This window comes from Lynx canadensis, chromosome E1 (genome assembly GCF_007474595.2).
Source record: "Lynx canadensis isolate LIC74 chromosome E1, mLynCan4.pri.v2, whole genome shotgun sequence".
Lineage (NCBI taxonomy): Eukaryota > Metazoa > Chordata > Mammalia > Carnivora > Felidae > Lynx > Lynx canadensis.
In genome coordinates this window covers 38,438,093-38,452,006 of record NC_044316.2, presented here as the reverse complement: position 1 = coordinate 38,452,006, position 13,914 = coordinate 38,438,093, and the positions used below count along the sequence as shown (strand labels likewise).

Below are 13,914 nucleotides of genomic sequence, written 5' to 3'. Positions count from 1 at the left end.
CGCGGGGGGGGGGCGGGGGGCGAGTGTGGCGGCCCCGCGGCTCCTCCGGCAGAGGCGGCGGCCGCTCTTGGCTCCTCCCTCCCCCGCCCCGCTCAGGCTGGGGCTCGGGCTCGGCGCGCCCGGCCGGCTCGCGGCTGCTCCCTGCAGGCCGCCTCGCCGCCGCCGGCCCCCGCCCCCCGCCCCCCGCCGCGCCCCGGGACCCCGGCCAGCCGCCCGGCCGCCCCTCGGCCGCCTCTGCCCCCGCCCCGCTCGCGCTCGCCCGCCCCACTCCAGGCGCCACCGACAGCAGTGGTGCTCGGTGACATATTTTAAAAAATAGCCTTGGCTTGCTGGAAGAATCCGAGGTTTTTGGGTTTGCACCGTGGGGATGGAGAAGGGAGTATCGATCGGCCGCCTGCACCTTATAAGTCGGGGAGAAAGTCTAAATACCAAACCCCTATAGGAGCTTTAGAGTTTGTTTCTGAGTTGGGGCCCTTCTTTGCCAGTAACTCAGTGTGTGACCTTGAGCAAATCACCACCGGTCTCGGGGACAGAGCTTCCTCAACCTTAAAATGTGAGGGTTGGGCAAGTGACCCCTCAGGTCCTCTTTACCTCAATCATCTCATGTTTTTAATCTTTTTGGAGGTTCACTCCCCATTACCTCCCTTCCCCTCTTATTTCTAACATTACCTGGTCCACTGCCTCCTCTTTCAAATGTCACCCTCTTCCAATATAGGCTTTCTATTCACCGTCACCAGCTATTTCCTCAACAGTCTGGTTCCCTGGTGAGCAGGGGAGGGGGCAAGGCTTGCCCTATCTTCTCAACTCTCAGTTTCACAGAGGTGGTATTTCCTCCCCTGCGTGCCCCCACCAAAATCCACATGGTACCAGGGCCCATCTAAGGAGGAGGGCAGGCTGCATAAAAATGGATCTCCTTCCCCAAAGGAGAGGTCTCCACCGTTCCAGCCCCACCCCCCATGTACACACACACACACACACACACACACACACGCGCGCGCGCGCGCGCACACACACACACACACATGCACACACCTGCATTCATGGACATAAAACCATCTCCGTGACGCCAGAGCCCCTTTCATCTCGGGATCTCCCAGCGCCAGGCAGAACCCTAATTACCCTAGCACCCCCCCTGGCCCCACCGGTTCCCCCACTGTCATTAGCCCAGTTTTACCAGCGGGGGCCATAGCCTTCTTTTGGCTCCCAGGGCGGGGCCCTGTCTCCACAGTCTGCTCTTGGGGAGGGGGGTGTGTGTGTGTGTGTGTGTGTGTGTGTGTGTGTGTGTGTTAAGGGAAACTGCTCTACCAATTGCCCAGTTTATACTGGGCAGAATCACTTGCTTATGTGTGGGGTTCTGGCCAACAGCCTCTCCTAGTTGGGCTGCCCTTGCTCATGTTAGTCTCAGGCTCCTGCATCCTCAGCTTTGCTGGAGCCTTTTCTCTTAGGGGAGGGGGAGTGTAACTGGGGTTTGTAATGCATGGGGGAGGGGAGGGTGCCTCCCTCGGGACCCCTTGGAATTATGAGGATGAGAAAGGTAGCTGGTATGAAACCCGTGGGATGCAGTGTGGGATGCAGAGTGGGTGGTGATGAGGGGTCTGCAGTGGGTGAAGAGAGCCTGTGGGGTGCAGTGGCAGCTGTCCTGGGGAGTCGAGGCTGCATGGTGCAGAGTCAGCATGCAGTAAGTAAACCTGTGGGTTCAGCCTGGGCTTGCAGTGGAAATGCAACAGCTGCAGCATGGAGCAGGAGGCTGCATCGTGCAGAGTCAGGGCAGTGTGCAGTGTGAGGTGCACTGAGGGTGGCTGTCTGCCAATCAGTGCCACGTCCTCTCCTCGGTGATCATGTTTGGCTGAAACCCTGGGGAGCAAGGCTATGCTGTGCTGTGCAGTGCTTAGGGGCGCGTGCTGTACCCTGTATGGAAATAGTCTCGGGATTGGGCTGCCCAAGGAGTTGAGGTAGAATCCTGATGCATGGGATACATTTATGTGAGATGAGATACAATTTTACTCTGCATCCATCAGACAGAACCAAAGAGGCAATGAGGAAGTCTAGCAGTAATCTGGATTAGGACAGGGTGACTGAGTCCACAGGGGGAACACAAGAGTGCTACGGTTTTGTCTCCCTTACATTCTGGCTTCCCCCACATCTCTCTGACGAAAGGCCCTAAAGATATGTGGTGAGGGAGACTTTTTGAAATCCTAGACCCAAAGCCATAGAAAATGAAGTGCTTCCTGATCCACCTTCCTCCCCACCCCCACCCCCACCAGGGGCAGACTGGGGCACTTTGAACTCCAAGACAAGAGTTTACCATTCCCATCTTCTCCTTACCTCACTTCCTTGGCTCCCAGTATGGGCTGGTAACAGACCTAGGCAAGGGCAAAGTGAAGGGCACACACTCTCCAAAGCCGGCATCCTGCCAGATGCTGGGATCCAGCCCAGGTCTAGGCTTATAGCCCCTGCCCAGTGTTGCATCACCCCTCTTTCCACCCCACTCATCCTGCCTACCCCCATTTCTTGAAGCTTCTAGCTCCTCTCAGAGTCATTTCAGCCCCAGCTTCTGTTGTCTTCTTGCCAGGAAACCCCCACCCAGGCTGTCTCCTCCCACCACCCCCCACCTCTGTTTCAGGGCTGAATCCCTGGGGAGAGCAGGGAGGTGGGGCACAAGTGAGTATGGATAGAGACCCTCCAAGGGGATATGCCTGACAGCCCCTTCCCTCTCAGATTTTGGTTGCCAAGGAGGCAGCAGGAACAGCCTGTTCTCTGCGCTCTCATCAGAGCAGCTATGCCTGGGCCCCGCCCTCTCTCCCTTCCTCCCTCCTTCCTTCCCAGACTGTTGCTAGGAAGCACCCCAAGATTTCTCAGGGTCCCACCCCTAGAAACCAGGGGATCCAGATATCTTTCTGAAGAGCCTCCCCCAAAGCCTAGAAGTCAAGACCCCACACAGCATCCTCCACCCCTGCCAAGAAGCCCCAAAGGGTTTGGGGAAACAGGGGACAGGCCCTCTACCAGCCTGCCCTGGAACTACCTCTGTGGCCTGGGCCACAGTAATCCCACCCCTCCCCCATCCTGAGCTCCTGGGCTCTGGGTGATGTTAGCAAGTGATGAGGTGTTCAGCAGACACCCCTGGACTCTGGAGACATAGCCCCACTTATTGGGGAGGTCTGGAAAGACAGTGGAGGAAACCTAAAGAGAACCCAAAACCCAGATTTTTCTTCCTCTTAGAGATCTTTCAATCAAGAAAAGGTAGTGGAAATGGAGAAAAGAAAGGGGGGACAGTTTATGGAAGTTGGGGATCAAGTGGCTGGCAGAGATGGGAGACTGGGAAATTTACCAACAATTGCCCTCCTATGGGTAAAATGGCAACTTAATGTCCCCCTACCAATCATCTTTGTCCCATCAGGTACCCTGGGTACGGGTCACAAAACAGAGAGCTAGGGAAGGGACTCAGGCCTGGCTGAACCTGGCCCTTCGTAGCTGAGGCAAGAAGTAGAAAAAGAAACTGACACCTTCTCCAGGTTGTTTTTCAGAGTTTCTCCTACTTTTATTCATTCTTTTGATACCTTTTTTTTTTTTAAAGCATTTAATATGTGCCAGATATTGGACCCCCTAAATTTTCCAGCTTTTGGTCTCACTCTTGCACTCATCTGGCCTTTGCCAGGAGAGAGGGGAGGAGAGGTAGGGGCGCAATGTCTTCTACCATAGAGTTTGGGCCTTACTGTATTGCAGCCCTCCCCCGCAATGAGAGGAGATAGAACAAGCTGGTGTGGAAGCCAGGAGTATAGAGTGGTTAGTATAGAGTGGTTCTCAGGGCCTAGAGGGAGGGGTGATGCAAAGGAAATGGCAGGCCGGCTTCTTTTCCCTGCTGCTGTCCAGGCCTCGGGATCACAGCACGTCTCTTCTCCTCTGACATGGGCGTGTAGAAAGGGAAGGCATCCTTCAGGGTGTTGGGAGAGGAAACTGCTCCAAGGATTCAAATGCTGCCTTCCATTGTCCTGGCTGGTCTCTTGCTGGACCTCTATGGGGCAGTGGGAAGACAGACACACGAAATGGTAGGAGATCCAGGACCTGTTCCTGAGGTGGGTCCTTTTGGTAGGCTTCTCCCCCATCCTCCTCTCCCCTAGATAAATAGAAAGTAGGGATTTTGATGTAGGGACTGGTCAGAGAAGGGAACTGGTTTGGAACCAGCTGTGTATGAGTGTGTAGGAACAACTCTTTCTTTGTCCATCCACCTGCTGCCAAGTAACTCCCCATAGTGGGGGGACCCAGGCAAGCTTCCAAAGGAAAATGGTTCAGCTGGGGAGGGGAATGACTCAGTTTCCCTGTGGAGAGAAAGGAAACTGAAACCTTCTGTGCCTTGTATGCTTACCAAGTATTTCAATGTTTCTGGGTCTAGACTCTTGTCATTTTTCCTTATACTTCTTTCTAGCCTAGATAAGGAATGTTCCCATCCCTTTGGGTACCCACACCCCTGTTCTCCACAGCCTTTTTTTTTATTTGAGAGCGCGCGCGTGCGCACGAGAATCTTAAATAAGCTCCACGCTCAGTGCAGAGTCTGACATGGGGCTTGATCCCGGGACCCTGGGCTCATGACCTGAGCTGAAATCAAGAGTCGGACATGCAACCAGCTGAGCCACCCAAGTGCCCCTCTCCACAGCCTCTTACCCCAGCCAAGACCCCACTCTGGCCTAGCTCCTTTTCTGCCACTGCTCCAGTGTTGCCATGTCACTCTGTCTGGCTGGCTTCCACCTGCCCCTTTTCTCCAGCCAGACCAGCCAACAAGATGAAGACATTGGGGCTTGGAACTAAGAGAGCAGGGTTGGGAGCTCAGCCTTCACTGGTGCTGAGGGGGAAGAAATGGACAGCAAAAGAAAGTGGGGTAAGAAAGGTTTTTGAGAAGAGTACCTGGGTGGCTCAGTCAGGTAAGTGTCTGACTTCCGTTTAGTTCATGATCTCAAGGTTCATGAGTTTGAGCTCTGCATTGGGCTTTCTGCTGTCAGCACAGAGCCCGCTTTGGATCCTCTGTACACCCCCCTGCCCCTCCCCCACTCGCAGTCTCAAAAATAAATAAATAAATAAACATGAAAAAAAGAGGTTTTACAATTTTTTTAAAATATTCATTTTTGAGAGACAGAGAGAGACATAGTGCAAGCAGGGGAGGGGCAGAGAGAGAGGGAGACACAGAATCTGAGGCAGGCTTCAGGCTCAGAGCTGTCAGCACAGAGCCTAGTGTGGGGCTCGGACCCACGAACCATGAGATCATGACCTGAGCTGAATTTGGACGCCTAACTGACTGAGCTACCCAGGTGCCCCAAAAAGGAAGGTTTTTGAGAAGGGCTGTGTGGAGGAAGGGTTTCCTTTATATCCAAAGGGGATGTCTCTTACCCACAGGAGGATTTTCATAGAGTTCCATGCTTGGGGAGAGAGGATCCAGCCAGGGAGCCTGTGGGTTCTAGAGAGCTAATGTGGTGTGGAGGAAAGAGGTGGTGTATGGAAAGGCTGTCTCTGATATTTACAGATCAGAGAGGCAAGACAGTCAAAGTAGGGAAATTGAAGATGGCCTGTGTCCACAACTAAGGGAGTCCTCCTAGTTCTTTAGGAGTCCAGTTCTTGGGGGGAATCCTGCCAAGCCTAGAAAAGGAGCTGCTGGTGAGAGGTGGGGGACAGGGAAGGCAGATGGCCTGACTACAAAAGCCGCCTCCCTGCCACTGTGAAGTGGGAAGGAGGCACCCCTCCATCCCCCAGAGATGTGCCAGGCTTCCTGCCAGAGAGGGATGGTTTAAGCTCAGAATACCACTATCCTCAGGGCCCAGATATTCCCCAAATGTACCCAACACCCACTAACTCAGTCACAAAGTTGACAGCTTCTCTCTAAGAGGGGCAGTTTGGCCTATGGGGGATGGGAAGGGAGCTGTAGGATCCAGGAATGGCCCAAGGTGGGGGCCCTGGGCTGCTGTAACCAGGCAGGAGTGAGAGGAAGGAGCAGGCAAAGGTAAAGTGGGGGCCTGGGAGAAGGGAGGTCAGGTTCATATGAGGCTGCAGAGTAACAGGGGTTGTGGTCATCTCAAGTGTGAGTGTATGTGTGTGTGGCTGGGGTCAGTTTGAAGGTTAAGTGTGAGGAGTCTGGGTTCTCCCTCCTTGCTGCTTCAGAAGCTTTGGCTCCATATATTTGGCAGCTGTTTTACAGAAACACTGTTTCCCAGTGGTGTCACTTGGATAGGCACAAAGGGGGCCAGAATGGGGGCGGGGTTGGGTATATGGGGAGGCAGAAAGGCCATAGGGAGTAATGACCTTAGAGAGATGTGATCTGGCCCTCCTTCAGCTGCACGCTACCCCTAAGAACAGGGATCCTTGTCTCCCTGTTGTAATTAGGCTCTGGATACCCAGGATCCTGTTATTCTCTGCCCCAAGGGCCACAAGTTTGCTTCCAGAGTCTGAGCACACTGCTGTCCCAGATTCATTACCCTGATGACGGATTTTGCCACTGAAAGGGTGGCCAAAGAATGATTGCTGGGGAATATGGGCAGAACTTGGCCTCATGGACTGGGATATCAACCCCCTTAGGGTATGGGATGGGGGAGCTGAAAGTAGGGGTGGCAGGACACTGGCTCGGGCCTTCATGTTTACTCTTGTCCTCGGTTATAAATGTTAGGGACGATCTGTCCATAGGACAGGGCAGGGACAAGGGCTATATATAGGAAGGGTCAGACATTGGAGCCAGAGGTGGATAGCACTTGCTTTTGAGCTTCTCACTAGAGGGGGGAAAGAAGGGCTCATGCCCAAAGCCCTGAACATAATTATGTACAATATTGTTCCATAGGATAAGCAAGACATCATATTGTTTTTAATAAACTTAAAGAAAAAAGAGAATAGTTTAGCTTTACAGGAAAACATTTGAGGATAGTAGAGGGTCCCTACATTCCCCATACCCAATTTCTCCTTTTATTAGCCTCTTACATTACATTAGTATGGTATTTTTTTTACAACTAATGAACCAATCAATATTGATTATGTTGTTATTAACTACTGTCTGTGCTTTACTCAGATTTCTTAGTTTTCACCTAATGTTCTTCTGTTCCAGATGACATCTGGGATACCAAGTTACATTAAATACTTGTGTCTCCTTAAGCCCTTTTGGCTATGACAGTTTCTTAGACTTTCCTTATTTTTGATAACCTTAACTTCAGTTTTCCTTCTTACTTTCCTCTTTACTTCTTCCCATATTCAAGCAGTGTGCAAGGCCAGGAGATTCTGGGAGGACTGCCAGATTTGGGGGTTAAGTGGTGATGTGTGTAATTGATCAATCCCTAATGCCGCCTCTGGGATAAAGGTGTGGAAATAAGAACTCTGGTAGACTCAGGGGTGTAGGAACACCAAAAAAAAAAAAAAAAAAAAAAAAAAAAAAAACCAGGAAAGAGAAAAACGTATTGCTTAACGAATGCCACGCCCCTGCTATGCCTAGTAACTAGCATGTAATGAAAGGGTGTCAGAATATCATTTAAACGCCTGGTCGACAGTGACGTCTTGGGGCTACGCCTGCTTGCTAGCGGTCTTTCGAGAGCTCTTCCCCCTCGGCTCCCCGAGTCTCTGTGATGCTTCAGCTCTTACATATTTTTCCCTACAGCAGAGAAACAATGAGGGCAGACTAGTTTTTAGTTTCTTAGCTTCCTCTCTAGCCCAATCCAAGGAACTACAATTCCCAGAAAACATCGTGACGTGACCTGTCTCCTTCTGCGTTCTTATTGGCTCATGTTTGTTGCTCTCAGCCAATAGAAGTTAAGCTCTTTGATAAGTGCCAAAATGGCGATTCCTAGGATCTAGAACTAACTTGTACGGTAGGCTTAAAATTGGGAAGGTGGTGGATGAAAGGGAAATACGGAAATATAGTTTCAAGGTTGGGGAAGGTGGAGGAGATGGAGGATTTGGGGTGGTAGGGGCTGAGGGACTTAGCCAGGGCTAAGGGCGTAATTAGGCAATCGGAATAGGCTTAACCCCTTGCTCCCACCTTTACTCTTTGTACTAAGCGCCTTTGACCCCCTCTTCTTAGTCCTCCAGTTTAAGTAAGGGATGGTTCAGGAGGGAGGAACTTGATAGAATCTCTACCTTGTCCTTTCTCCATTTTTATCGTAGTTCCTTTGTCTCCCTTAAATCTTCCTGGATCCCATTTCATTCTGTTCTGCCCTTTCCTGTTCGTTCCCTCACAATCTCTTCTTCTCTTAGCTCAGTTTCACCCACCTCAAAGCTTACCTCCATCGGCCCCTTCTCAGGGTGAAATCATGAAGGTGGTGAACCTGAAGCAAGCCATTTTGCAAGCCTGGAAGGAGCGATGGAGTGACTACCAGTGGGCAATCAACATGAAGAAATTCTTTCCCAAAGGAGCCACCTGGGACATTCTCAACCTAGCAGGTCTCATATCAAGTAGGAAGGAAGGATGGGAGGGCTAAACCCAGAAAAGTTATAACCACTCAGTCTTGCTTTGTTTATTCCCCTTGCAGAAGCGCTACTGGAGCAGGCCATGATTGGACCTTCCCCCAATCCTCTCATTCTGTCCTACCTGAAGTATGCCATTAGTTCCCAGGTAAACTGTCCCACCTATTCCAGAGAGTGAAGATTTGAAGGTAAAAGTCTTGGAGTAACGTTGTCAGCTCACACTTTCTAGGCGAATTTGTTTGAACACATCACTTCTCTGAGCCTCCATTTTCTTTTGAAAATAATACTTCACTGGTTGTGATGAATGGTACACTAACTTATTCTATCAATAAATGTTCATGAATGCCTGTATGCATCAGGGAGTGGTGTAGGCCCTGGGGATATAGCTGTGAACAAGACCTGATCCCAGCACATAAGAAAGAACGAAGTTATGGGTAATAACAGACATGGAAATAAGCAGTCAGTCACAGGATGGATTTATGATGTAGATTAAGACAGTACTATGGGAGTACATGGGAAAGGCAAATAATTCAGTCTGAGCAATCAGGGAAGGCTTTCTGGAGAAAGTGATGTTTAAACCAAGACCTTATTATTAATAAGAGTTAGCCAGGCAGATTGGTGAGAATACACAAAGCAGAAAGAAAAGCACATACAAAGGCTGGGAGGCAAAAATCACATGTTTAGGAACCAAAAATAATTTGTATGGCTAGAGCAGTAGTTTTGGTCTCTGGACCCTTTTATGCTTTTAAAAACCATTGAGACTCCCACAAAGCTTTTGTTTGTATGTATTATATCTATCCGTATTTACCATTTTAGAAATGAAAACGGAGTAAGTTAAAAAATATTTATGAACTTATTTAAAAGCACCAAAAAGTAATGTCTGTTAAATAAAGCCTGTTATGTTACATGTTAATATAAATAACATTTTAATGAAAACTGTATTTTCCAAAAAAAAAAAGCTAGTGAGGAAAGTGGTATTGTTTTACGTTTTTGCAAATCTATTTAATGTCTGGCTTAATGGAAGGCAGCTGAATTCTCATATCTGTTTTTGCATTCAATTGTTGCAATAGGCTATTTCAGTTGAAGTGTATGAAGAAAATCTGGCCTCACACATCAGATATTTAGTTTGAAAAGGACAGAGTATATTAATAAGCTTTTCAGATAACTGGATATTCATTGATGTACTAAAATTCAGCAGGTGATGTGAAACCACATCAATGAACTTTAAAAAAAAATCAATTATTTTTAAAATAAGCTCTACACACATGAGGGTTGAACTTACGACCCTGAGATCAAGAGTTGCATGCTCTACGGATTGAGCTAGCCAGGTGCCCCTCAATGAACTTCTTACACACTGTTAACATTAAGATCTATTGGTCTTTCTCTTGCACTTTTACTCATGAATGATTTTATAATATCATGAATTGATCATGTGGAAAATACCCATTACTGAATTACATAATTATTGAGACATTTAATTATATGATTTACATGTCATGGAGCCTCTGGAACATTCCATGTTCAGTTGTGAGAGAATGAGAGTAGAAAAAGCAAATAACATCTTAGCAATATTTAAAACATAGTTTTTAAAAAAATGTTTATTTATGTATTTATTTATTTTGAGAGAGAAAGATAGAATCCCAAGCTGGCTCCCTGCTGATCAGTGCAGAGCCCAATGCATGGCTCGGTCTCACAAATGGTAAGATCATGACCTGAGCTGAAATCAAGAATCAGATGCTTAGCTGACTGAGCCACCCAGGTGCCCCTAAAAAATAGTTTTAACCTCACAGATTCCAGGGGTCCCTGGATCATATTTTGAGAACTGCTGGGCTAGCACTTCAAGAAGGAGATAGAGAGGGCACAAAGGACCTGTGAGTGATGCTAAAGAGTTTGGACTTTATCCTAGGGTGACAAGTAATCATTTAAAGAGTTTTAAGTGGAGGAATGGTGTGATAGTGATAGGATATGTATGTATGTGTTTGTATAGACATTTAACATGCAATAAAATGTACAGATCTTAAGATGAATTCAGTGAGTTTTAGCAATTGTAATATACCCATGTCACAAACATTCAAAATAAGATACAGAATGTTTCCATTCTCCCAGAAAGTTGCCTTGTGCCCCTTTCTAGCCCAACCTCTTACAACCACTAAATGTTTTTTGTCACTGTAGATTAATCTTGCCTATATTTGGATTCCATAGAAATGGTATCATCCAGCAATACCCTGTACTCTGTCTTCTTTTGTTTAACGTAAATGTTTTTGAGATTTATCTATGCGGTTGTGTATGTCAGTAGTTCATTCTCTTTAAATTGCTGAGTAGTAGCCCTCAGTTGGCATGTATTTCTTATTTCTTTTTCCTCTTGGCTTATGTCTGCTTTCCATGTGAGCACGTGTTCATTTACCTTATTCTTTTTAACTGCTGCATAATGTTCCATGTGTACTGTATTTTAGGTTGCTTTTAATTTTTTACTGTTCTTATTGATGCTTCATTAAACATTCATTCTTATACTTAGCCTGTCTGCACTTCTGGGAGTTTTCCCTAGGATAGATACCTAGAAATAGAATTGCTAGCTTGAAGCATTCCCACATGTTAAATTGCAGTAGATTCTGGGGCGCCTGAGTGGCTCAGTCGGGTAAGCACCTGGCCTTGGTTCAGTTTGTGAGTTCACAGTTTGTGGCCTTCACAGTTTGTGAGTTCGTGCCCCGTGTTGGGCTCCATGCTGCTGGTGCAGAGCCTGCTTGGGATTCTCTCCTCTCTCTGCCCCTCTCCCACTCGTGCTTTCTTTCATTCTCAAAATAAATAAAAATTAACAAAAAATTGCAGTAGATCTTGCACATTGCCCTCCAAAAAGGATGGTATCAGTTTATACCCCCTCCGTAGTGTTTGACGGTGTTTCTCAACACCTTTCCAATGCTGGATAGAATAAGCAAAAAATTCCTTCACATTATAATTTGTATTTCCATAATTGTGATGTTGAGCATTTTTTCCATATTTACTGGCTCCCTGTATATCTTCTGGGAATTGCTAATACATACCATTTGCCTGTTTTCCTAATTTTTTTGTTATTGTAAAAGCTTTATTGAGATATAAATCACATACTATACAATGTATCCATTTAAAGTATACAATTTATTGGGTTTTAGTATATTCAGAGTTGTACAGCCACTACAACAATCAATGTAGAACATTTTTATCAGCACAAGAATTCTTACTGCTTTTTAAGTGTCTTAATATAATTGATCTTTTAATCCTGTTATGGTTTTCTATCACTTTTTTTTTTTTTTTTTTTTTTTTTGGTTTTATTTTCTTAGCTTGCAGAAATTTTTAATGTTTTTGTTGTCAGATTTAACCATTTTTTCCTATATGGCTTTTGTCTTGCTTAAGGGCTTCCTTCCCTGCTCCAAGGATCAAAATATATTCTTCTCTAATTTCTGCCAACACTTCACTTTTGTTTTTTGTATTTATTTTGTTGAATCCATTTAGGATTTATTGTGGTGTGAGGAAGAGATCCAAATTTATTTATTTTTCCTAATAGGTGGACAGTTGTTTCAATTGCCTTTATTGAATAGGCCATTCATTGTCATATCCTAAATTCTCTTACAAAGTTCTATTTCTTTTTCTTTTCTTTTTTTTTTTTTTGACAAAGGTCTATTTCTTGGTATTCCAGTTTAATTCATTGATATATTTGTCCTTTCTTGCACTAGTATTTGACTGTTTTAATTACTATACCTTTATGGTATGTTTGATGTCTGGTTAGGCAAGTCTTCCCTTAGTTTAATTTTTCAAAAATTCTTTGGCTGTTTTCAGGCATTTTCTTTTTTTCTTTCTTTTAATGTTTATTTATTTATTTTGAGAAAGAGACCGTGCATGTGTGTGTGCACCCCTGTGTAAGTGGGGGAGGGGCAGAGAGAGAAGGAGAGAGAGAATACCAAGTGGGCTCTGCACTGCCAGCGAGGAGCCCAACACAGGGGCTCAAACTCAAGAAATATGAGGTCATGACCTGAGCTGAAATCAAGAGTTGGATGCTCAACCGACTAAGCCACCCAGGCTCCCCTAGGCATTTTCTTTTCCAGACATTTTCTATTTTTAATATTTATTTATTTATTTATTTATTTATTTATTTATTGTTAACTTTTTTTGAGAGAGAGAGAGGGCACAAGTGATCTAAGGGCAGAGAGAGAGAATCTCACGAGGGGCAGAGAGAAAGAGAGGAAAAGAGAGAGAGGGAGAGAGAGAGGTGGGACTCACCCGAAGTGGGGTTCGTGTTTTACCCTAAGTGGGGTACAGTCTCACCCGAAGTGGGACTTGAGCTCACCCAATGTGAGACTCAAACTCATGAACCATGAGATCATGACCTGAGCTGAAGTCAGATGCTTAAACAACTGAGCCACCCAGGTGCTCCTTTTCCAGACATTAAAAAAAATTTTTTTTAATGTTTATTTATTTTTGGAGGTGAGAGAGATGGAGTGTGAGGGTGGGAGGGGCAGAGAAAGAGGGAGACAGAATCTGAAATGGGCTCCAGGCTCTGAGCTGTCAGCACAGGGCCTGACTTGGGGCTTGAACTCCTGAACTACGAGATCATGACCTGAGCAGAAGTTGGACGCACAACTGACTGAGCCACCCAGGCACCCTGTCCTTTCCCAGACATTTTAAAATCAGCTTGTTAAATTCTTGTAAAAATCCTATTATATTTTAATGGGGATTTTTTTGACTTTCTGGATTTGGGGAATTTGTGGATTAATCTTAGAAAGATCACACTTGTAAAAAAAAAAGATCACTCCGGTTATAGCTTGAAGAATGAGTTGGAATATACACGTGTGTGTGTGTGTGTGTGTGTGTGTGTGTGGAATATACACACACGTGTATATACGAGCTGGAATACACGTATATATATATATGAGATGGAATATATATATGTATGTATATGAGTTGGAATATGTACGTGTGTGTGTGTGTGTATTTTTAAGTTTATATATGTATGTATTTCTTTAAGTAATGTGTACACCCCGCATGGGGCTTGAACTCATAGCCCTGAAATGAAGAGTTGCATGCTCTTCCACTGAGGTAGCCAGGCGCCCCAGGCTTTTTTTTTTTTTTTTTTTTTTTTCCCAAGGACCAAATAGTAATACTTTGCAGGCCATGTGGTCTCTGTCACCATTATTCTGTCATTATAGCTTGAAAGCATATATAGATGGTATATAAGTAAATGGATATGCCTGTGCTTTGATGAAACTTTGTTTAAAAAAAAAAAGATAATGGGTCCAATTTGGCTTGCGAGTCATAGTTTTCCAACCCCTGATTAACCCTTATTGCAGTAAATTCAGGTAAGAGATGATATTAGCATAAACATGGGAAGTAGCAGCAGAAAAAAAGATGAATTCAAGAACTGTTCAGGAGGTGGCACTGAGAGGACTTGGTGATTACCTGGATGAGGCACATGAGAGAGAGGAAGAAATCATGGCTAGTGTCTAGGTTTCTGGTTTGGAC

General features: G+C 46.0%; 1 protein-coding gene across 6 annotated transcripts in view; it reads left to right on the top strand.

Moving 5' to 3' along the window:
- MED24 (mediator complex subunit 24) overlaps positions 1–13,914 on the top strand; it is a 31,765-nt gene that overhangs the window by 412 nt on the left and 17,439 nt on the right. For 2 of the 6 annotated variants that reach the window (XM_030294849.1, XM_030294845.1), the window contains exons 1-3: positions 7,762–7,829; positions 8,215–8,400; positions 8,490–8,572. In XM_030294849.1, coding sequence (XP_030150709.1) covers positions 8,271–8,400; positions 8,490–8,572 — 213 coding nt within the window. In that variant the 5' untranslated portion in view covers positions 7,762–7,829; positions 8,215–8,270. Of the gene's footprint in view, positions 1–7,761; positions 7,830–8,198; positions 8,401–8,489; positions 8,573–13,914 lie in introns of those variants that run through there. The other 4 variants (XM_032591227.1, XM_030294847.1, XM_030294846.1 and 1 more) reach the window with 3 other exon arrangements.